This window comes from Mizuhopecten yessoensis, unplaced genomic scaffold (genome assembly GCF_002113885.1).
Source record: "Mizuhopecten yessoensis strain PY_sf001 unplaced genomic scaffold, ASM211388v2 scaffold10585, whole genome shotgun sequence".
In the NCBI taxonomy this organism is placed as follows: domain Eukaryota; kingdom Metazoa; phylum Mollusca; class Bivalvia; order Pectinida; family Pectinidae; genus Mizuhopecten; species Mizuhopecten yessoensis.
This window is the reverse complement of record NW_018408620.1, coordinates 353,393-378,298: the sequence shown is the minus strand read 5'-3', so window position 1 is coordinate 378,298 and position 24,906 is coordinate 353,393. Positions and strand designations below refer to the sequence as shown.

The window sequence follows — 24,906 nt, the reverse complement described above, 5'->3', positions numbered from 1 at the left end:
AAAAAAAAAAAAAAAAAAAAAAAAAAAAAAATTTGAAACACTTCTACTCTAATATAAATGGAGGTATTCGAAATTATATTTTGTGTTGAGCTTCCTTTGGCAAAGGTGACTCAAATTTGTATAAACGAAGTGGTAAACCTTTAAACGTTATCTGATTCAGAACAATTGGTATTTGAACCAAATTTTGAGTAAACGGAAAGTGTAGTAACCCTGGGAGCAGAAGGGCGGAAAACTTAGGTAAATCTTAAACATCTTTCTCCTTCAGTTTGATTGGAGTGATTTAACCGACGGAAGATTCAATTTTGTTGACCTGCGAGTCTGGGCCTTCACGGGAACATAGCAATAAATGTTTTAAATCCTTCTCCTTCAGTACGATAAGAGGGATTTTAACCAATTTTGTGTATAGCATCTTTGGGCAAAGTTGAATACATTTTGTGTACGTGGGGGATGTGTCCCCCTGTGAGCAGAGGGGTAGGGTCCAAATAGGGAATTGAGGTAAATGTTTAAATTCCACCCCACTTCATAACAGAAAGAAGGGACCCAATGAGGGATAAGTGCTGCTGTTGCAGTATTATCCAGGTGAGTGATGCAAGCCCTCTTGGCCTCTTGTTTAAAGATAATTTCACGCCACTGCTATCTGGACTCTCACATAGAACAGCAGAGGAAAGTATAGGATTAGAAGAATCCAATAAGCCAAAACTTAGTATGGCTAACTGTAATGAGTTCAACTCCAGGTTGAACATGACAAGATACATAATGTTTCTATGATTTTACTTCTTTGCTGAGGTAGTTCAAAAATAAATTTTGGGAACTTATTTCCTTTGCTTCATGTCCCTTATCAAATAGGTATGGCATGAACACATAATAGAAATATCATTTTTTTTCTATTGAACTACCGTACCATTTCTTGGTGCTGATCATTGCTGATGATGGAAAACTAGTTATTTACATGAAAATGAAGTTGACATATTACATGAGCAGAAGACCTTATGTGATGGACTGAGGCAAATTCTAAAATCACTTAAGCTGTTTCTAAGACCCGATATCCCAAATAGAAAACTAAACCGGGTAAAGCTTTCATGTCATCAAGTGACAACAACCGTCAAGTTCTGTTTACCTTTGGGCAGATAAACACCCGGTCACGTGGGAAAGGATTGTCAAAGTAGTTTTTGACCTACATCCAATAGATATAATAATACCCTAACTATTGTGATTTTTAAAATTCAATCGCGATTTTTTTTAAATAACAAATAATTCCCAATTCAATCAAACGTCGGTTCCTGTGCAACGAGTAAAGCAGACCGAAGGGAGGAAGCTATCCTCGTGCAACTGTGCATAGGCTGTACCTACATCACACATAGTTATATTTTACATAAATATGTTATAAATATATTTTTACATGCAGGCCATGAGTTCTGTCCCCAGGATTTGAAATAGCCAAGGTATATTCAAAGGGTCAAGGTCATGGAGCATCGACAGCTTCAAAATTGGGTCCAGGCCATATATAAATTACTGTCTACTGGAAAACTGTGATTTAGAGTATTAGGACCAAAGTGCATCTCCTTGCCTAACACCAAATATTTCCCGACAACATTGGTCTATATGAATGTATGTCGATTAAACAGGCTCAGTAGAGTATTTATAGTAGTAAGAGGGGCGTTTGACATGCTACACTGATCAAAGGTCAGATAGTTTATGCTTTGAAAACGCAAAGAGAGACTAAGTTGTTCGTTCAAATTAATGCCTGCAATTAACAGTTAATCCTTTTGTTAATTTCATACGGTTTATTTGTTACATTCAATGCTAGCTGCTACTCATATTATTTCTTAATTACTTTTCTTCCCTTTTTGTTACATTACGTTTACCATGCCATCGGTGTATGTTGTAAAAAGAGATCACCCATCTGACCTTTGTAACAAGACGAGATTCGTTTGTCTCTTCTGTATTATGTTGCTTCTGCTTTTTGCTGGGGCTCGAAATAATGTCAGGTGGGAGTTTATTCCAATTATGGGTGGAGATTCAGAAAAATGCGTCTCTCTGCCTCCCTCTCTCTATTTATTTCTGGAAGACATTAATACAAGTAGAAATCTCAAAAGTGATTAATATAAGTTGTAAAATAAATAAAGTTTACATATTTGTTTTAAATCTCAAGTGATTCTCTCATCATAACAAGACTGTAGATTGTGTTTATGTGACACATCTAATACTTTACCAGTTTTGGGATAAAGCTAATATCTGGGATTAACATCGGCTTATAAGTCTAACAGGCATCCTCCTCCCCATTCATACAAAATGGTACAAAATGCAAAAAAACCCATAATGCATTGTTTCCTTGACCACAAAAATATTTAAAAAAAAGAAATGTAGTGAGTTCTTCATAACTAGAGGGATAACATGAGGTACAGGATCGTTTGTTCGGAATATCACAGAATGTTCACAAAACCTGGGGCCTGTTTGTTTATGCGGAAGAACCGGTACATCCGTTTTTACATGTAAAATGTTTGGGTATAAATCCTGCAGACCTGCAAAGTTTATGCAGGCCTTGCAAGGCTTTGTCAAGGCTCGCTGGAAAGCAGCATCAGCTTACTCTGTTCGACCTTATTTCATAAACGAACAACTCTGGCCCAACAAGTTCAACCATTTAAATTGCAATGAACGAAAACAGCCAAGGGATCAGGACAAAGAAATCAGTCTTTTGTGGCAAATAAATAACAAGCTATATTTCATAATGTTACGAAAAAAATCAACTCATGTGTAAATAGTCATATTCGACTACAGTTATTACATATACTTATACATAGTCAGATTAAATGACAACAGGCTCAATCGCCCGGCATACTTTCCGGTATCTAGAGGAAGAGCAGAGGACCAAATTTGTCCACCATTGAAGAAATCACAGCGTACACTCTACCCTAAACCTATATATACATGTTTATAATATATAATACAGTGTTCAACCAACAACTTCGATACATCAGATCCAACATTTTTTGTTTGTGTAATATTATAGAAAAAGGGCAACAATCCATACAAATTCTAAAAGGCATACATAATTTATTACTTAGATTTCATCAAATGATAGTTATTATTCTCTATTTTCAATGCAAAAAGAAAGAAGGAGTATACGGAGTTTTTTGAGTTCACCCAAACTGATGCTTTAAAAGTGATCAAGCACTGCAGCACCAGATGGTCGAGTCTGGGAAAATGTGTTGGGAGGACTCTCCAGCAGTGGCCAGTCCTTCAGAGCTTCTTTACCAGTCACAGCGATGTAGGGAGAGAAAAGAGGTGTGCAGTGGCCAGCCCTTCAGAGCTTCTTTTCCAGTCACAGCGATGTAGGGAGAGTAAAGAGGGGTGCAGTGGCCAGCCCTTCAGAGCTTCTTTTCCAGTCACAGCGATGTAGGGAGAGTAAAGAGGTGGGCAGTGGCCAGTCCTTCAGAGCTTCTTTACCAGTCACGGCGATGTAGGGAGAGTAAAGAGGCGTGCAGTGGCCAGCCCTTCAGAGCTTCTTTTCCAGTCACAGCGATGTAGGGAGAGTAAAGCGGTGTGCAGTGGCGAGTCCTTCAGAGCTTCTTTACCAGTCACAGCGATGTAGGGAGAGAAAAGAGGTGTGCAGTGGCCAGTCCTTCAGAGCTTCTTAACCAGTCACAGCGATGTATGGAGAGGAAAGAGGTGTGCAGTGGCCAGTCCCTCAGAGCTTCTTTACCAGTCACAGCTATGTAGGGAGAGTAAAGAGGTGTGCAGTGGACAGCCCTTCAGAGCTTCTTTACCAGTCACAGCGATGTCGGGAGAGTAAAGAGGTGTGCAGTGGCCAGGCCTTCAGAGCTTCTTTACCAGTCACAGCGATGTCGGGAGAGTAAAGAGGTGTGCAGTGGCCAGCACTTCCGCGCTTCTTTACCAGTCACAGCGATGTAGGGAGAGTACAGAGGTGTGCAGTGGCCAGCCCTTCAGAGCTTCTTTTCCAGTCACAGCGATGTAGGGAGAGTAAAGAGGTGAGCAGTGGCCAGTCCTTCAGAGCTTCTTTACCAGTCCCAGCGATGTAGGGAGAGTAAAGAGGTGTACAGTGGCCAGCCCTTCAGAGCTTCTTTACCCGTCACAGCGATGTAGGGAGAGTAAAGAGGTTTGCAGTGGCCAGCATCTTTACCAGTCACAGCGATGTAGGGAGAGTACAGAGGTGTGCAGTGGCCAGCCCTTCAGAGCTTCTTTTCCAGTCACAGCGATGTAGGGAGAGTAAAGCGGTGTGCAGTGGCGAGTCCTTCAGAGCTTCTTTACCAGTCACAGCGCTGTAGGGAGAGTAAAGAGGTGTGCAGTGGCCAGCATCTTTTCACGACACAGCGATGTAGGGAGAGTAAAGAGGTGAGCAGTGGCCAGTCCTTCAGAGCTTCTTTACCAGTCCCAGCGATGTAGGGAGAGTAAAGAGGTGTATAGTGGCCAGCCCTTCAGAGCTTCTTTACCCGTCACAGCGATGTAGGGAGAGTAAAGAGGTTTGCAGTGGCCAGCATCTTTACCAGTCACAGCGATGTAGGGAGAGAAAAGAGGTGTGCAGTGGCCAGTCCTTCAGAGCTTCTTAACCAGTCACAGCGATGTAGGGAGAGTAAAAAGGTGTGCAGTGGCCAGTCCTTCAAAGCTTCTTTACCAGTCACAGCGATGTAGGGAGAGTAAAGAGGTGTGCATATGGTTTGACAACCATGGAAATGCACCTATCTCTCCTTTTTCGGCAGTTCTTTCTACCAATCCTCGATGAATTTAATACTTGATTCCAGGTAAGTACGTTAATAAAATAAAATAAAATCATTTAATTAAAATTGCTTTTTCTATTTGTCAATGCACAGTGACGACAGTTTGGTTGGACAACTCATCAGCCAAATGAAAAGACTGCTTAGGAGGCTAATGGCAAAATTCTTAAAAACAGCATGTCCGACCAGCACTTCCACAGGGAACTTCACTGAGTTTTGTGATAAAAGTCAGCAGTTGGATGACAGCAAACTTACCACTGGTATGGAGACCTGAAATTTCCGTATACAGCATGAGGATGAACTCTCTCCATCAGCAATTGAGAAGTTCTTCGGGTATTGCAAATCAATGTGTTGAGATAAAGTACAATTGTTCAGCTAAATCTTGATTGTATTTGTTACAGACATGTCGGGATCCGTTTATGAGAAAGTGGTGGGGAAGATGATAAAGAAGGTTCCTTTCCATGACAAAACATTGGACTTATTTTCATGAATCCTTCAAAGCGACTTCAAGTGGCTGCAAGTGATCGTAAGATGGTTTATACTTTTGAAATAAATCTAATGTGCTCAAAACATTGTCAAATTGTATTGAAATCTGTGTTCATGATTCACTGTTGAATGTTTTTCTTTTACAGTTGTAGAACTTGCCCAACGTTTCCTGTCTTAGTTGCCAAGGGTAGAACTAGGAGATGAGGCACCAGACTACGTACATCCTTTCTCCAGATGAGGACCTACCAATTCCCAGATTCTTCTGGAATAGACTTATTTTGGAATGAAATAGCATCCAAAAAACTACCAAATGCAAAAGATATTTTCCAAATCTTGCCAAATTGGCCTTTGCTGTGTTGAGCATTGCTCATTCTAATCTGACTGGAGGCAAAACCTATCAAAAACCACCACTTAGAGTTTAATGTTAAAAGTAACAGTGACTGCTGTGACTATGAACCACCCAATGAAAAATTTCCTTTATCATGATTTTGAAACATGGATAACCACTATGTGATATTCTTTTTGTGAATTTTTTGTCACTGATATTCTATTATATATATATATATATATATAAACTTTCTGATGTACTTTATTTCATTTACTTACTTGATGAAATAGGATTTTACGCGGTGAAATACGCTGCGAGAAAAACCTCCATTATTTTGACCTCAATTCCCTTCAAATGAATGTAAAACTCACATTTCAGAATTCTGGCATGTATACGTTAAGCAGACGTCTTGGTACACGATCCTCTGGCATGCCAGCATAACCTAACACATTTGTCAAAAAGTTTTTTATTATTATTATTTGATTTCTTAACGTCCAATAAACACAAAAAATGTTATTAGGGCCAATATAAGTAGATAAAACATGTTTTTAAATACTGTTGAAATGATGCATATTTATCTAAATGATGCGTTTTTGACATTACATAAATTGCAAAAAGAAAGTTCTGCGATATAAAATCCTCTCATACAATGTATATCTTTGAAAGGTCCTTTTTGTGCTTTGACTCCTCAAACTGTTTCCTAAGGGGAGTTGTATTTGTATTATCCCTTCAACCTTATAGGTAGTAGAAACTCCTGCAGCAATACACATTTCAGAATTTGTTAGGTATACACAGTGCGTATTTTCCCGCTGATTTGATAAACATTAACGGAGGAAAACTTCTACCATAAAACTGTCCTGTGTTTGATGTCAAACAAATCTGAACAAAAGGTACATCATTAAAAACACATTTATTAGTCAAAATGGATAGACAGAAAATATAAATTTACTTAATCAATGGAACAAATTGTTACTCTACAAAAGGTGTATAACATGTTATAGATTCATAAAAAAACAATATGAAGGTACTTTGTTATCATTTAATACGAAATGTACAAATAAAGTGACAGTTTAGTCAGAAGATATAACAAACTTGATGCAATACAACCCAGTGGGTTCACTAATGCCGACCTAGAGACATTATAATAATTGTCTCAACATGTCTCTTACATGTAAACATTGCTTTGTACTACCAATTTGTCAAGAATCTTTTGATCATTATCTGAAGTTGGTCTATTACAAAAGATATGAAATAACAAAGTATGAGTGACAATTACATCATTAACTGTTTTGCTGCATATAAATGCAAGCCAATTTTAACCCTTTAATCACCCTGCTTCTTTAGGTGTATCGTGTAAGTGTTATTGACACAATAGCTTTCATGGCTTTATTGTTGATGGGTTGTTAGGCAATCAATGAAAACATGACATGATGAGGATTCCAGGGACACAATAACAATGGATTTCAAAACCTACCCTCTGTATAACGGGTTTACAACAGGGTGAGTTCAACAAGAGATCTAAGACGGATCTTGGCACCTACCATCGTAAGATCTTCATAACCCAGAAGTTTGATCTTTTCCCTTCATTTTTTCTATTAGCTGCTGGATTTATAGTGCTAAAATGCATCTTGCTGTAACTTTTGATTTAAATTTCAAAATACATGATTTATGAGTTCTTTCAAAGTGAGGTCACGCCTTATTTCTTGAAAAATAGCAATAAGAAACATAAACTGTCAAAATCCAAGATGGCTAACTTGCTGCCATTTTTTTCTTCGTCAATCAGTCAGAAAATCAAACATGCACAACCATTAACAATGGGAAACATACAAATAAAATTGGAGTAAGATCTGTTGGGTACTTCTTCAGAAATAGTGATAACAAAGTGGAAATCTCAATGAGAAACCTGCATATGAAATTTGCTTATCACTTCTACAAGAACTCAAAAACTATTTCAATAAGAAGCACTAACTTTGACTATAATTTCTCCAAAGTTAAACTCCAAAAATACTATAGCAGGTATATTCACAGCTAACACCTAAATCAGAAACAGCAAGTTCCGTTGTGACGGTAAAAATACAATTGGCTACAGAAACTGAAAACCGTAAACTTCTAGGTCACTACAGCTGGTGTAAAATCAAACAACCTTAATTTTCATGTGTAAATACTATTACTAAGTATGCAAAATATTCTACATAAAGAAAGGGGACTCTTAACACAATATTTTGTTATTTCAACTAAATGTGATTCAACATATTGATGCAAATAAAACAATAAAATGTCTTTGTCATCAATTGTATAAAGATGGATTCCACATAAAGGCACATTGATTTGTCCACCAATTAGTTTGTCAGACCGCATTGACCTGTCGTGTTGACAATCATTGAGCGTATTAATACCGAATATTCTTACACTGAATATAGGTCTATCTATTCCTCAAGTAACAGGTGAAACAGATGTACTCAATTCATCTGGACGATGAATAGGTAGGCATAGTTAAAGATAAATGCAATTGTGTGATATGAATATTCCATGCAAAGGTCATTTTGCTGGTACTAATAAAACCATAATGATATATTGTGAGTGGTAATATATTCACCAAGCAGAACTAAATTTTTACTCTCTGGCTTCTCAATACAAATTTGCCCGGTGTTGAAATCACCAAGGTATACGAGTACTTACTTTTCCTGCTAAAACTATCTATAAGATACTTTATAAGATAAAGTTTGAAATCAAACATTATTTGACAGCTTATTCAACATATAAATATATATGTGCGTTATCACATCAATATACTTTTGTAAAAGAAAGTTTAAATAAATATCATATAGAGTTATTTGTGAAAGTATTGCAACATATCAATATGTATTGAGCTTTGAATCATGATAACAAAATAGTACACAATGTATACAAAGAATACTATACAATGATTTCTGGTTTGTGTAAAACATACAAATATCCATAAACATTCCATATATGTATATGATATGTGGGGAGGGGAGCTCCTAGATATATACAAACGTTGTATGTAGTTATTGGTTACTGTAAACATTGGGCCCATGCACGAACATAATTATGAGTGGAGAGTCAGAAAAATGCGTCTCTCTGCCTCCCTCTCTCTATTTATTTCTAGAAGACATTTACTACAAGAAGAAATCTCAAAAGTGATTAATATAAGTTGTAAAAGAAATCAAGTTTACATAAAAAAAAAAAATCTCAAGTGATTCTCTCATCACAACAAGACTGTAGATTGTGTTTATGTGACACATCTAATACTTTACCAGTTTTTGGATAAAGCTAACATCTTGGATTAACATCAGCTTATTGGTCTAACAGGCATCCTCCTCCCCTTTTACACAAAATGGTACAAAATGCAAAAAAAAACATAATGCATTGTTTCCTTGACCACAAAAATATTTAACAAAAAATATGTAATGAATTCTTCATAACTAGAGGAATAACATGAGGTACAGGATCGTTTGTTCGGAATATCACAGAATGTTCACAAAAAATCGTTTATGCAGAAGAACCGGTACGTCCGCTTACTCGGTTAGACCTTATTTCATAAACGAACAAATCTGGTCCAACCAGTTCAACCATTTAAATTGCAATGAACGAAAACAGCCAAGGGATAAGGACAAAGAAATCAGTCTTTTGGGGCAAATAAATAACAAGCTATATTACATAATGTTACGAAAAATTCAACTCATGTGTAAATAGTCATATTCGACTACAGTTATTACATATACTTATACATAGTCAGATTAAATGACAACAGGCTCAATCGCCCGGCATACTTTCCGGTATCTAGAGGAAGGGCCGAGGACCAGATTTGTCCACCATTGAAGAAATCACAGCGTACACTCTACCCTAAACCTATATATACATGTTTATTATATATAAAACAGTCTTCAACCAACAACTTCGAAACATCAGATACAATTTTGTTTGTTTGTGTAATGTTATAGAAAAAGGGCAAAAATCCAACCATATTCTAAAAGACATACACAATTAAGAAATACATTTGTTATTTATGTGTATGGGATACAAAAATGTAAGCAGAGACCAGTCAACATTCATTGTAACCATGAGGTATTACTCAGCTTTACTGGGGTCCTGAGGAATGCATAGTTTGATTGGTATGTTTGTAAACATATATAGTATACAGAGCCTTAAACCTGAATGGTTTAGTGATAGTCTATCTGTTGAAGTATAAAGTAAGCCCCGTTCCTTAAATAACTAATATTCCTCTATAATATAAGAACCTTCTTCAGTATTTAATGTTTCAGATCCTTGCAAGGGATGATATTTTTTTCCAACCATTTCCGATTAACTACCCTGATGGGGTCACGAAAGTTTGGGTTTGGTTGGCATAGCGATAACCCCGGTATAAATTGCCCTTGACATTAACATCCTCCAGGGCCCGAACCATCATTAGAGACAGCTTGTGGTCCATATCTGTGATGCCTAGTCGGGTGTACATAGTCCACAGCGCGGCCACATAACTAGTGGTAATGTTTGCCTCCCTGTTCGCCTCGGCTACTACCAAAGTTGCAGCACCCTCAGCTTCACCTGCCCTCACCATCTCATTGGCTGTAAACAGAAAACAGAACTCTTCAGCTCCTATCAGTCTACAACCACAATCTGTGTGGGTGTCTGTCTCCCTTCTTTCTCTCTCTTTCCATTTCTCTCTCTCTCTTTCCATTTCTCTATCATTTTATTTTTCTTTGTTTCTCAAATTATCATTCCATTTTTTTTTTTTTTCTTCAATCCTTCAGTCATTCATTCTATTTGCTTACATGTAAATCTACTAACTAAAATTGAACATAAAATTCCGGTTTGAACCAACATCTTACTAGTTTTGTAAAGTTTTCCTTTACAAAACTTAGAAAAGGATCTTTTATTTTCTGGCCTGAAGGAGTGTTTATCATTATCTTTGGTTTGGTTTGTTTGTGTTTTACGTCCTATTAACAGCTATGGTCATTTAACCCTTTCACCACTGTAGACCATAATGGACTCATCCATATCAATGCATGGTAGAGTCTACTGAAGTTACATAGGGGTGAAAGGGTGTGCCAGTTTTTTTAGTGGTGGAGGAAAGCCAGAGTTCCCGGAAACAAGAGGCCCATGGGCCTTAACGGTCACCTGAGTCTATAGTATTTATTTTTGTTGTTGAAATATGTACCAATTTGAGTAAAAAATAGTATAATGTTAACTTAACTTTGTCAGGACCATGAGCTGATCATTCCTAGACCAATTTTAAGTGAGATCGGCCTATTAGAACTTAGTAGCAAAATAGCGGCCATGGCAGCCAAATTGTATTTCTGATTGACCCGAAAAATAACAACACTTTGTCAGGACCATGATTCGATCATTCCTACAAAGTTTCAGTTCAATCGGCCAAGTAGATCTTTACTTTAAGTTTGAAATAGTTTACCAAAATGGCAGCCGTGGTGGCCATATTGGATTTCTGATCGACCCGAAAAATAACAACACTTTGTCAGGACCATGAGTCAATCATTCCTACAAAGTTTCAGTTCAATCGGCCTAGCAGAACTTGACTTTAAGTTTGAAATATGTTTTCAAAATGGTGGCCGTGGCGGCCATATTGGATTTATGATTGACCTGAAAAATAACAACACTTTGTCAGGACCATGAGTCGATCATTCCTACAAACTTTAAGTTCAATCGGTCCAGCAGAACTTGACTTTAAGTTTGAAATAGGTTTTCAAAATGGCGGCCGTGGCGGCCATATTGGATTTCTGATCGACCCGAAAAATAACAACACTTTGTCAGGACCATGAGGCGATCATTCCTACCAACTTTCAGTTCAATCGGTCCAGCAGAACTTGACTTTAAGTTTGAAATAGGTTTTCAAAATGGCGGCCGTGGCGGCCATATTGGATTTCTGATCGACCCGAAAAATAACAACACTTTGTCAGGACCATGAGGCGATCATTCCTATCAACTTTCAGTTCAATCGGCCCAGCAGAACTTGACTTTAAGTTTGAAATGTAAAATGTTAACGGACGACGGACGACGGACGACGGACGACGGACGACGTACGACGGACGACGGACGACGGACGACGACGGACGAAAACGGATAGCAATAGGTCACTTGAGCTAAAGCTCAGGTGACCTAAAAACCCACCGACCTACGGCCAGTACCTGGTGACTTCCCTACATAGGTCTTGAACCCACGACCCAGTGGTGGAGGGCTAGTGGTAGCAGATTGTCAGACGCCTTAACCACTTGGCCACCACGGCCCCATTTATTATTATCTTGTATACAAACAAACAACACTTACAAAGTCCCTACTAGGGTCAGAAACAAAATAGTTTAGGAAACCAATTCAAAATTTACCTTTGTTTTTTATCTGTTCCACTTGTTGCTCTGTCTGTTTCACCAGCACTGTGTGGTTCTGTCTAAAGAATTCTTTCTCAGCATTTACCTACATTAAAGAACATTATAGTAGAACAGGAGGCCTAAATGGCCTGCATTTTTAAGCATATATGTTTATCTGGATATTTTTACTGTGGTTATTATCTTCACAGTTCTTTGTGAACTTATTACAAAGTTCAAGCCACAAAAACTAGACATATTACATTAATGATTGTAAAACTATCCTTCAAATTATTTTTGATAATGCGAGAGAATTGTCTGCATATTCAAGCTCTAAGTGAATACCCATTTGTACTTAACCCTTTCAACACTGTGGACAATAATGGACTCGTCCAGATCAATGCATGCGAGAGTCTACTAAAGTTTCATAGGGGTGAAAGGGTTAAGGGAAAAAGTACCTGGTGTGTGAAACAGGAATGACATAGCAAATAATTACGGAATGGTCCATTACCATATTTAATGTCAGTACGGTAAAAGTCCTGTTTTTGCGGTCCCTCATTTTTGTGGATTTTCCAAAATTGGTCAGTTGTGTGGGATTTCTTTTTTATGCACATCAGGTCATTTGGCCTTGCCACAATGTGCTACATTGAGAGTTGATTTTTTGTGGGTAATATTTTTTGGAGAACAAGGCAAACCCTAGTCCCTCACCGGTAATGATTTCTATAATTAACGAATAGTACACTTATGTCAGGAAGCATAGGTCATAGTAAAGTCATAGTGGCCTATTTGTTGCACTCTACCATCCCAAGATGTCCTTGTACAAAAAACCTGGTAACTCCAGGTGAAAAAGTATAGAAACATGATGTGCCCTGGAAAAACATTTTCAAAGTGAAAGTCAAAGGTCAAGTCATAGCTCACAGTGACCTTAGTCTTGCACTCTGCAGTCTGTCATGGCAACATGTCCTTGTATACCAAATCTGGTTTCTCCAGGTGAAATAGTATAGAAGATGTCAAAGGTCAAGTCAGAGCTCACAGTGACCTTATTATTGCACTTTGCCATCCCAAGATGTCCATTTACACTAAATCTGGTTACTCCAGGCGAAAATGTATAGAAGTTTGCGCCGGACAAACTTCCCTGACGGAAGGACGGATGGAGTGCAAACCTAGAGCCCCCCCCCCCCCCCCCCCCGTGAAACACTGGGAAACTAAACAAAAATCATGGAAATCACGGAAATTAGAACCAATATTGAACAGTGTGTTTAAATATTGTACAACAATGCAAAAAATGATGAAGAAATCTACTTTGAGGAGCACATTCTAGTTACCATTATATAGTACTGATCATTTAGTGGAAATGACCACTGTTATATCCTCATTCCAGTTTTATAATCCTCCTCAATTTAGAGAGAAATGGCTGGAGTTATCTACCTTGAGAAGTAGGGATTGGAGATATCTCTCAGACACCTGAGGATCAATAACCACTGCCGACAGCTGAAAGTAGCGGACATCAACGTGGTAGATAGGATCACACATGGAAGATGTGTCACACACACTACACACCGTCGCGTTGGTACAGCTAGGACAGCAGTCAGGGCAACAGGTACCTGTGTTACAAAACAGATATTATAGAACACCTACACAACACATACCTGTGTTACAAAACAGAATGTCATACACAACAGGTACCTGTGTTACAAAACAGAATGTCATACACAACAGGTACCTGTGTTACAAAACATCATCTACTTGTGATACAAAACTAGAAGTCATCCCTTTTAAAAACGGAAGCATATTAAAGATGTTTTATATAATATCTCCCTCAACATTTATGCAGATGTTCTGAAAATAGTAATGTCTTTTGTCTAGCCATCGTCAAATCTTGAATTCTATATGACATTTAATCTATTGACCTAACTATGCTATCCAAATTCAACCGTCTGTGAGATACGAGTCACAATTGTGATTACTAGCAAGTTTAGAAAGCAAGTGGTAGGACCAGTAGAAAGAGACATTTAACTAGCATGGAGAGGAAATAAGCTCACACTAGTTCTTAAGTACTCCGACACCAAAGTTGACCAAATGATGTCTCTTGCTGAGGTTGACAGTAGCTACACTTCCAACAATTTACATATATGTCGCGAACTTAACGAGTAACGAATCCTGGATAAGACTTTTGGACTTACCCTGTAGACGTGATTTTACGATATCGAAGAATTTCTTTTCTATATAGGTCCTATTGAAGCGGAACTCATCCACACTGAGATAGATTGCAGAATTCTTCACGCGACTCCTGATGACACTCTCAATGACTTCCTTGTAGTCTGTGCCAAACTTTCTGTGTAATTCTCCAAGCTCAGATGGTCTAGTTGGTGGGTTAAAAATATGTCAAGGAATAAATCAGCATGAATCAGTTACTTGAAAATGAGATGTCCACCACAGTCCCAAGTAAGAGGAGTTATTTTGTATCTAGGTCCTAAATAAACAGGTGAACAGTGGTATTTGTTAAGAGTAAAAAAAGTTTGTGTTTGTCTCCCGAGAAGAAAACAAGCGTTCATCCTGAAAGATGGCACCATTTCACAACATGTGATCAGATGTCACAGACATATGTAAAAACGACAGCACTACTTGTGTAAAAAAAATTGTCTTTCATGTCAGGAAAATGTTATTTATTCTCCCATACCTCACAAAACAGAAGTGCTTTCCTGTGTTTTCTAAGGTAAATAACATGTAAACCTGTTGTTATATTTACAAAGCTAGGAGAAAGACAGCTGACACAGGTTAATATTTACCTAGATAGGTACAGACAGCTGACACGAGTTAATATTTACCTAGATAGGTACAGACAGCTGACACAGGTTAATATTTACCTAGATAGGTACAGACAGCTGACACAGGTTAACATTTACCTAGATAGGTACAGACAGCTGACACAGATTAGTATTTACCTAGATAGGTACAGACAGCTGACACAGGTTTATATTTACCTAGATAGGTACAGACAGCTGACACAGGTTAATATTTACTTAGATAGGTACAGACAGCTGACACAGATTAATATTTACCTAGATAGGTACAGACAGCTGACACAGGTTAATATTTACTTAGATAGGTACAGACAGCTGACACAGATTAATATTTCCCTAGATAGGTACAGACAGCTGACACAGGTTAATATTTACCTAGATAGGTTCTGATAATGTCACCAATTACGTCATCTCTTTTTACGGTTTCTTAGCCAGGTCAATTTCATCACACATATCATGCACTCTTAATTATGGCATGATGCAATGGTTTCAATAGTTCAACTTGTTTTTAACTGTGCAAAAGGAAAGTTCTCATAACACTCGTGTGCGAAATTGGCAGAGAAATCTTATCAGGATAGAACTGTCCAGGGCAAGAAAGGGATGTAAGCTGTCCACAGTAAGAAATAGATGTAAGCTGTCTAGGGTAAGAAAGGGATGTAAGCTGTCCAGGGTAAGAAAGGGATGTAAGCTGTCCAGGGTAAGAAATGGATGTAAGCTGTCCAGGGTAAGAAAGGAATGTAAACTGTCCAGGGTAAGAAAGGGATGTAAGCTGTTCAGGGTAAGAAAGGGATGTAAGCTGTCCAGGGTAAGAAAGGGATGTAAGCTGTCCAGGGTAAGAAATGGATGTAAGCTGTCCAGGGTAAGAAAGGAATGTAAACTGTCCAGGGTAAGAAAGGGATGTAAGCTGTTCAGGGTAAGAAAGGGATGTAAGCTGTCCAGGGTAAGAAATGGATGTAAGCTGGCCAGGGTAAGAAATGGATGTAAGCTGTACAGGGTAAGAAAGGGATGTAAGCTGTCGAGGGTAAGAAATGGATGTAAGCTGTCCAGGGGAAGAAAGGAATGTAAACTGTCCAGGGTAAGAAAGTGATGTAAGCTGTTCAGGGTAAGAAAGGGATGTAAGCTGTCCAGGGTAAGAAAGGGATGTAAGTTGTCCAGGGTAAGAAAGGGATGTAAGCTGTCCAGGGTAAGAAAGGAATGTAAGAAATTTCAATCTTGCACCCAATGGTTCAAAATGAGGTGACTTCACGAATTTAGATAACTCTGATGCCGCAATGCGGAAAAGGCGATGTGATGAAATTAAAACCTTTTATGATATATATTTACCGTACATGTTAGAAAGATCTATCACTTTTTCAGTGCAAACTCTGTTTGAGAATATGGGGTATGCTTTGTCTCGCTGATAGATTCATTTTCATCAAAAAAGCTCAGAGGGAAAATTGACATATTCAAAATGGGACCCAGTCAAAAAGCATTTCCTGGTTTCTGAGCTTATTCTTGATGTTAGAGAAAGAAAAATACTCTCTCCTACTCAGGGGTGTAGGATAGGGAAACTCCACCTGAGGGGTTTTCAAATATTGATAAAACCAGAGGCTGTGCCGAGGGATTTGCCAAATTTGAAAATCCGGAGGGTGGAATTTATAAGAGTCTTATAATCTTTAGCACTTGTGCTGAACTTCAGAAATCTTACTGTCAAGTTGAAATTTCTCTGTCTGCATTACACAGGAGTAATATATTCCATTATTTTCTAAATCATTCACATTATAATTACGTGCATCAAAATAAATATTGGAGCAATGTTAAAATATTTCACATCCAGTAAAGTTGGATGTGACTCAATACGTAGCCTTTACAGATAACCCTGCTTCCCCCCCATATCTTCAAAGTTTGAAGCCCAATCATAAAACAGTCATTGAGATACATGCTGCTGAAACCTCATTACGCTGTATTTCAGAAATTAACTCTTTCCGTACCGTTGTCGTGTATACACGACAAGAGACTTTGGTGTTACCTGTCTTATGTTTAGCTGGGTATATCACACGACAGTTGGGTATTCCAAACAATTGACCTTAAAATCAGCGCCATCAGTTGGAAAGAAATATTATTTTATATGTGCAGAGTACATACTTTTCATTATGTGACCTATTTTTTTTTCGAATTTGCCGCAAGATGATTACGTTTGGTATCTCAAATTTAAACAATATGGCGGGCAATTTTAAAACACTCGAAAATTCATCACCAAATACTTATTGAGACTTATGGAAGTAACTATTAGGCAAAAAAAAAAGGTTACTTGGTTTTCAGGCCCGCGCCTATTTCATTTTAGGGCACGGCATTGCCCATTTTTTTTCGAACATCATGGGGGGATTTTCTGAGGCTTGCTTTATGACGGGTCTCTAAACAACTATAAAAAGACAAGGTAATGCCCACAATGAACGTTTTACAAACTACACAATAAAAAAAAATTGCCCTCGTCTCCTTTTTGCCATGTGAAATGGTGAGAGAAAAAAAGACCACCCTGCCGCATCTCTTTTGAAAAAAAAATGGCCTGAGAACCAAGTAATTAATTTTATTTGGCCTTAATATTTTGATGTAAGTCTTGATAAAATTGACTTGTATTTTTAAAAAACCTTAACGACTTTGAAACCATAATCAAACCCCATTGGGAACCTGCACTGCAACGTTGTTTTGAATACAAGGAATTGTATCGTTTGTTGCCGGACAAATGTCAATTTCTCAGTCATAATTAGCTGCCAGTTAGTAAATAATGCTGCAAAAATGAAGAAGTGTGTGTCTATGAACAACAACATGTTACAATAACAATATTTGTTCACGGTTACCTGTTTACTACTTGCAGCAGTTACAGCTCGTCTAAAAAGTACATTAACAATCCGCTGTTTTTAATGTGTGCGGGGGCGAGACTAGTAAGAACATCTGGTACAGAATTCAGACGGAGTTGCGGTACGAAAAGATATAAGGTCAAGGTAAAAATTCAAAATGAAGTCACAGTAACCTCATTTATGGTGCGACAGGCTGCCTTCTCGTGATGTCCCTTTATACAAAGTTTGATGTCCCTTCATGAAACAGCAGCTATGCTCTGAAAACTATTATTGTATTCGAGGTCAAGTACAAAGGTCAAATCAAGGTAACAGTAACCTTGTTTAAGGATGCAGGACACCGTCCTCCCATGATGTTCCTATATACAAAGTTTGATTCCTATTCAGAAAACAGCAGCTATGCTCTGAAAACTATTATTATACTTGAGGTCAAGTCCAAAGGTCAAAACATTGCGTCAGTAACTTTGTTTAAAAATGTACTCATATACAAAGTTTGATTTCAATTCATGAAATAAATAATGGCTGAGATATACTTTGGAACCAATGTCAGCACAGATAGACGGAAGCACACACAGCCAAAGTGATTGATACATGCCCCCTATTTCGGTTGAAGCAGGGTTATACTGAATTCACAAAAGACACATACCTAAAATGACACTCCAGGATCTGAAGAGCCCCAGTTAAAGAGAAGTCATTACTGGAAGTGAAATAATAATAGCTTTTAACTGGATGGTGTATAAGGTTACCTGATGAAATACTGGAAGTGGAAGGTGATGGTGATTTCCAGTTTGTCCTTGGTGAAGACTGCCTCGGTCAGCGATACAAATACCGCTGACCCAGGAAACTTTACAAACTCCCTCTCAGGCCCGAGCACATAACAGCCAGGGTAGTATGTCACACTCCGGTCTACAGCTCCAGTGAATGTGTTCTTCAGCAGGGCAATCTAAACAATACAAAAGTCAGAATTAATCTGTGTACGGATTTACAAATATGCAGAATGTTCATGGGCCCATTTGGACATCATCCCTCAAGCCCACCCGGCCATGGTCTTAATTTTCCTACAACTAAACTGCACTCAAATGAAAATAATTTCAACCAAGTTAGAATTATTTCCCAAAGAAAGTATGCCAAACAGAGCTATTTCTCTATATCTATATAAGTAAAATCAAACCTAGTAAACTTCCCCCCTCCCCAGGCCAGAATGGGTGACACAGGTTAATGTGTACATGTCTTCCTGTCTTCTGTTTGCGATGGGACCATGCCTCCAACGCAATTTTATTTCTATTCCGTCTTTACGTATTGCATTGTTATCTTCTCTTGTGAGCAGGTATTGATTGTTACGTCATTGGTTTGTGAAACGACGAAATTTTCTCACACAAACCAATGACGTACCAATCAATACCTGCTCACAAGAGAAGATAACTCTGCAATATGCAAAGACGGAATAGTGCTACAGAACTTGAATGTATCATCACTACTGTGTAAGACAGGAGTGTTAACATGTTGGATTAATGTGACTTTAGATCCAGTTCTTAGTCAGATAGCAAATCACCCTAACACTATTTGTTGATAGTTTGTTTACTGACCTCATAGTGTTCCACATATACAAAACTGTTGGGGAACACCCCCAGGAAAACGACGATTCCCAGGAAAGCGACAATGGCTCCAACCAACAACAGGAAACGACCTGTAGAGTGTTCCTTCTGTCGCAAAAAGAATCGGCCGACCCTGGTAGCCACATGGTTAAACCTGCCACAGGACGTGCACTCGTAGGTCTCACTGCAAAAAGAATGCACATTTCAACTTAACGTCATTCTGCCTTATTTTCATGAAGATCAAATTCATATCTTAAGGAAACAGGAAGTCATTTCATGAGATCCTCTTAATCATAACCGTATACTTATATACACTCATATACCTTACAGAGATGGAAAAGGCTTTTTTGAATCCTTGCTATAGGATAAATAAACAGGAGGCCCTATGGGCCTGCATCGCTCACCTGGTATTAATCTCACAGTTGTAATCTTATACAGCTACAAGCAGAATATCAGTGTTTGATTCATAAGAACCAATTAAAATATTCAAACATATGATGCCTGTAACCTTGAATGTTGAACAAGGACAGTAGGTTGAAAGGGGGTCAAGGACATTTATTTGAACAAACTTGGTAGCCCTTCATCCAAGCATGCTACAGGCCCAATATCCGTACCCTGGGCCTTTTGGTTATTCAGAAGAAGTCGTTTGAAGATTTTACGACATTTGACCCATGTGACCTTGAAAGTGGGGCAAGGTCATTCATTTATACAAACTTTGTAGCCCTTCATCCCAGCATGCTGCAGGCCTAACTTCAGTACCGTGGGCCTTTTGGTTATTGAGAAGAAGTCGTTTGAAGATTTGAACATATTTGACCCCTGTGACCTTGAAAGTGAGTCAAGGTCATTTATTTGAACAAACTTGGTAGCCCTTCATCCCAGCATGCTACTGGCCAAATATAATCAGCCTGGGCCTCTTGGTTATTAAGAAGAAGTTGTTTGAAGTAAAATATTGACGCCGGACGATGGCCGGACAGACGGCCAACGGCCGGACGCCACACCACGGCATAAGCTCACTTGGCCATTCGGGCCAGGTGAGCTAAAAAATGTACACTATACACTGAAAAAAACACTTAATACTTGAACTGTGATCAGATTTTGATTATGAGCAATATTGTCATCTTAATAGTCATCAATTTAATGATTACTGTAAATTGCTTTATGTTCAAATTTACTTTATTTCAAGAAACATTCCTGAATACCTAAATTTGTAATTAAGAGAAGGATTTTCGAGTACAATGATAGTGGTATGCATTAAAATGGAATAAATATTTGCAGAAGATTTAAACTTGTGCCTGTTGTATCACTTTTGATGTACTACCTTCGGTGTGTCAATCATGTTTGTTGTGACCTAGTTACCCCATCTTCTAAACTCAAAGGGTTCCCCCCTTGATACATATCTTCTGTGCAGCTAAGTATTGGATTTTGCGGATAAGTTTCCCTGGTTGTGTGCTTACCTTTCCCTGGTTCTTGCTGACTCCACGTCCCTTGCAGCTTCATCCCTTCTAACAGTAGCTAAAACAGTCCAATTTGAATGGTGAAACTTATCATTTATGAAAATATTATGCACTCAAGAATTTTTTTATTTGTTTGTTAGTTTATCAAAAACCCTATATCTTTCAAAAGTACTACAGTTTTGCTTGTTCCTGAGAAAATGAAAACAAACCATACAATATGGAAATGGCCATCTGATAACTGTTATAAAATAATATTATAAAATTTAATTCTCATAAGTCCAACACTTAAAACTCAAAAACAAAAATCATATTTTCGATATGGACAATAATTCTTGTACAAAAAAAATCAATTCAAAAATAAAAGATAATATCTGTAAGACATGAATGCCTACATGGCCTTGTGGCTGACCTATAAATAGCAACAGTGACCTTGGCATTAACCTTAATGGGACCTTGAAATACTGATTTTGGAGTTCTCACTAAGTTTTGAAATAGATGGTTGACTTGAAAAGAATAGCAGGTTGCATGTTCACACGCTATAATGTTGACCTATACATATTCCGAAAAAGTAGCCAGTTGAAAATGATCAATATCAGGCTACTTTTGCAAGCAATCGACTATTTGTGAGAACCCGAACTGATCTGTGATATTCCCAGACCTGACCTTTGTATAAACTTTAATGAAACTCTGTAATAAAAAGAAGTCAGATGAGTAGTGACAAAGAATTGTGAAGGGATGGGACGGGACTTGACCGATAGACATGGGTAACAATTTAATAAGCCCCCCCTCATAGTATGGCAGGGCCTAAAAACTGTCTTCATTTACTGAAACCATACCTAGTTGTGTTGGAGGTGGTGGATTTTTGTCCTCCACACCAGGCGGAAGATCATCTATCTCTGTGTCAGCGAACACCTCTGGAGAGGCCCTTCCAGGAATGCGGCTCAGGTTCACAGCAGCATCCAGCGAGGGTCTCCTGTAGGACTCCCTTGTAGGCCCTGCACTGATGGAGGTTTCCATATATTGTGTCCTCCTTGGAGGCATTTCCGTCTGTAACAGTCAAGTGAAATCAAACAGAAAGTAATTAACTGAAAACAAAGATTAACAAAGTCAAAAACAAAGACTCACTTAGTCATTTTGTTTTATTTATACTACAATTTCATGAACTAATTTCTGTCAATAGAGTATATTGACAATTTATTACATTTTACCAGTAGAATATGTGGATTTGTTAGTCTCCAGTTTCAGGAACATTCTCTAATGAAAAGAAATTCCTTAAATTAAGATGTTTCCATAGGAAATAAGAGCACTGACAGGTCAGTAAGGGCCCCGTCTTGTGGCAATATATCCCCCATAAACATCAAGATGCAATCTGCCCATATAGCTGAGCTTGACGTTTGACATTTGGACTTCAAAAAGAATCGCAAGGAAGCAAAATATACATTTTACATGTACTATGATGTGAGTCTTGTTTCCTTCCACCTCCATATTTGCTAGGCTAACAGAAATGTAAATACCAGTGCAATACTCATTTGTTAGCTTTGATTTGTTTTATTTCACCTTATACACCTCCTCCATCAAGAGCCAGGGTCAAAGTCAGAGATCCACTTTGTCTTTGACCTTTGGACCCAATTGACCTTGACCATTAACCCAGTGACCCTGATCTTTGGTCAGTTGACTTATTCTTTAATTCTGACCAACTTTGCTTCTGAAGATCATAACAAAATGTTCTTCAGTGAAAAATACAAAACTTGACCTTGACCCTTTGACAACCTTTATTTTTTTTGTGGCAGAAAAAAATTCTTTACTTCAAAGCAATATAACTACAAAATAAGAAGAAATTCTACTGAGAAATGGCGACACAATCCTATTACCTTAATGATCCCTGTCCCACTGCACTGTGGTCTCTGTATTTACAGTAACCTCCCCTTAATGATACCTGTCCCATTGCACTGTGGTCTCTGTATTTACAGTCACCTGCCCTTTATGATCCCTGTCCCACTACACTGTGGTCTCTGTATTTACAGTAACCTCCCCTCAATGATCCCTGTCCCATTGCACTGTGGTCTCTGTATTTACAGTAACCTCCCCTCAATGATCCCTGTCCCATTGCACTGTGGTCTCTGTATTTACAGTAACCTCCCCTCAATGATCCCTGTCCCACTACACTGTGGTCTCTGTATTTACAGTAACCTCCCCTCAATGATCCCTGTCCCATTGCACTGTGGTCTCTGTATTTACAGTAACCTCCCCTCAATGATCCCTGTCCCACTACACTGTGGTCTCTGTATTTACAGTAACCTCCCCTCAATGATCCCTGTCCCACTACACTGTGGTCTCTGTATTTACAGTAACCTCCCCTCAATGATCCCTGTCCCACTACACTGTGGTCTCTGTATTTACAGTAACCTCCCCTGAATGATCCCTGTCCCACTACACTGTGGTCTCTGTATTTACAGTAACCTCCCCTCAATGATCCCTGTCCCACTACACTGTGGTCTCTGTATTTACAGTAACCTCCCCTCAATGATCCCTGTCCCACTACACTGTGGTCTCTGTATTTACAGTAACCTCCCCTCAATGATCCCTGTCCCACTACACTGTGGTCTCTGTATTTACAGTAACCTCCCCTCAATGATCCCTGTCCCACTACACTGTGGTCTCTGTATTTACAGTAACCTCCCCTCAATGATCCCTGTCCCACTACACTGTGGTCTCTGTATTTACAGTAACCTCCCCTCAATGATCCCTGTCCCACTACACTGTGGTCTCTGTATTTACAGTAACCTCCCCTCAATGATCCCTGTCCCACTACACTGTGGTCTCTGTATTTACAGTAACCTCCCCTCAATGATCCCTGTCCCACTACACTGTGGTCTCTGTATTTACAGTAACCTCCCCTCAATGATCCCTGTCCCACTACACTGTGGTCTCTGTATTTACAGTAACCTCCCCTCAATGATCCCTGTCCCACTACACTGTGGTCTCTGTATTTACAGTAACCTCCCCTCAATGATCCCTGTCCCACTACACTGTGGTCTCTGTATTTACAGTAACCTCCCCTCAATGATCCCTGTCCCACTACACTGTGGTCTCTGTATTTACAGTAACCTCCCCTCAATGATCCCTGTCCCACTACACTGTGGTCTCTGTATTTACAGTAACCTCCCCTGAATGATCCCTGTCCCACTACACTGTGGTCTCTGTATTTACAGTAACCTCCCCTGAATGATCCCTGTCCCACTACACTGTGGTCTCTGTATTTACAGTAACCTCCCCTGAATGATCCCTGTCCCACTACACTGTGGTCTCTGTATTTACAGTAACCTCCCCTGAATGATCCCTGTCCCACTACACTGTGGTCTCTGTATTTACAGTAACCTCCCCTGAATGATCCCTGTCCCACTACACTGTGGTCTCTGTATTTACAGTAACCTCCCCTGAATGATCCCTGTCCCACTACACTGTGGTCTCTGTATTTACAGTAACCTCCCCTGAATGATCCCTGTCCCACTACACTGTGGTCTCTGTATTTACAGTAACCTCCCCTGAATGATCCCTGTCCCACTACACTGTGGTCTCTGTATTTACAGTAACCTCCCCTGAATGATCCCTGTCCCACTACACTGTGGTCTCTGTATTTACAGTAACCTCCCCTGAATGATCCCTGTCCCACTACACTGTGGTCTCTGTATTTACAGTAACCTCCCCTGAATGATCCCTGTCCCACTACACTGTGGTCTCTGTATTTACAGTAACCTCCCCTGAATGATCCCTGTCCCACTACACTGTGGTCTCTGTATTTACAGTAACCTCCCCTGAATGATCCCTGTCCCACTACACTGTGGTCTCTGTATTTACAGTAACCTCCCCTGAATGATCCCTGTCCCACTACACTGTGGTCTCTGTATTTACAGTAACCTCCCCTGAATGATCCCTGTCCCACTACACTGTGGTCTCTGTATTTACAGTAACCTCCCCTGAATGATCCCTGTCCCACTACACTGTGGTCTCTGTATTTACAGTAACCTCCCCTGAATGATCCCTGTCCCACTACACTGTGGTCTCTGTATTTACAGTAACCTCCCCTGAATGATCCCTGTCCCACTACACTGTGGTCTCTGTATTTACAGTAACCTCCCCTGAATGATCCCTGTCCCACTACACTGTGGTCTCTGTATTTACAGTAACCTCCCCTGAATGATCCCTGTCCCACTACACTGTGGTCTCTGTATTTACAGTAACCTCCCCTGAATGATCCCTGTCCCACTACACTGTGGTCTCTGTATTTACAGTAACCTCCCCTGAATGATCCCTGTCCCACTACACTGTGG

At 39.1% G+C, this 24,906-nt stretch overlaps 1 protein-coding gene across 4 annotated transcripts in view; it reads right to left on the bottom strand.

Moving 5' to 3' along the window:
• Positions 1–6,440: 6,440 nt before the first annotated feature.
• The window catches only part of LOC110461164, a 36,334-nt gene continuing 17,868 nt past the window's right edge, over positions 6,441–24,906 (bottom strand). For all 4 annotated transcript variants that reach the window (XM_021514505.1, XM_021514506.1, XM_021514507.1 and 1 more), the window contains 8 exons: positions 21,412–21,622; positions 20,576–20,633; positions 19,113–19,305; positions 18,273–18,469; positions 14,072–14,250; positions 13,317–13,492; positions 11,910–11,997; positions 6,441–10,137 (listed from right to left, as the gene is read on the bottom strand). In XM_021514505.1, the coding sequence (XP_021370180.1) occupies positions 9,878–10,137; positions 11,910–11,997; positions 13,317–13,492; positions 14,072–14,250; positions 18,273–18,469; positions 19,113–19,305; positions 20,576–20,633; positions 21,412–21,622 (1,362 nt within the window). In that variant the 3' untranslated portion in view covers positions 6,441–9,877. The remainder of the gene's footprint in view (positions 10,138–11,909; positions 11,998–13,316; positions 13,493–14,071; positions 14,251–18,272; positions 18,470–19,112; positions 19,306–20,575; positions 20,634–21,411; positions 21,623–24,906) is intronic.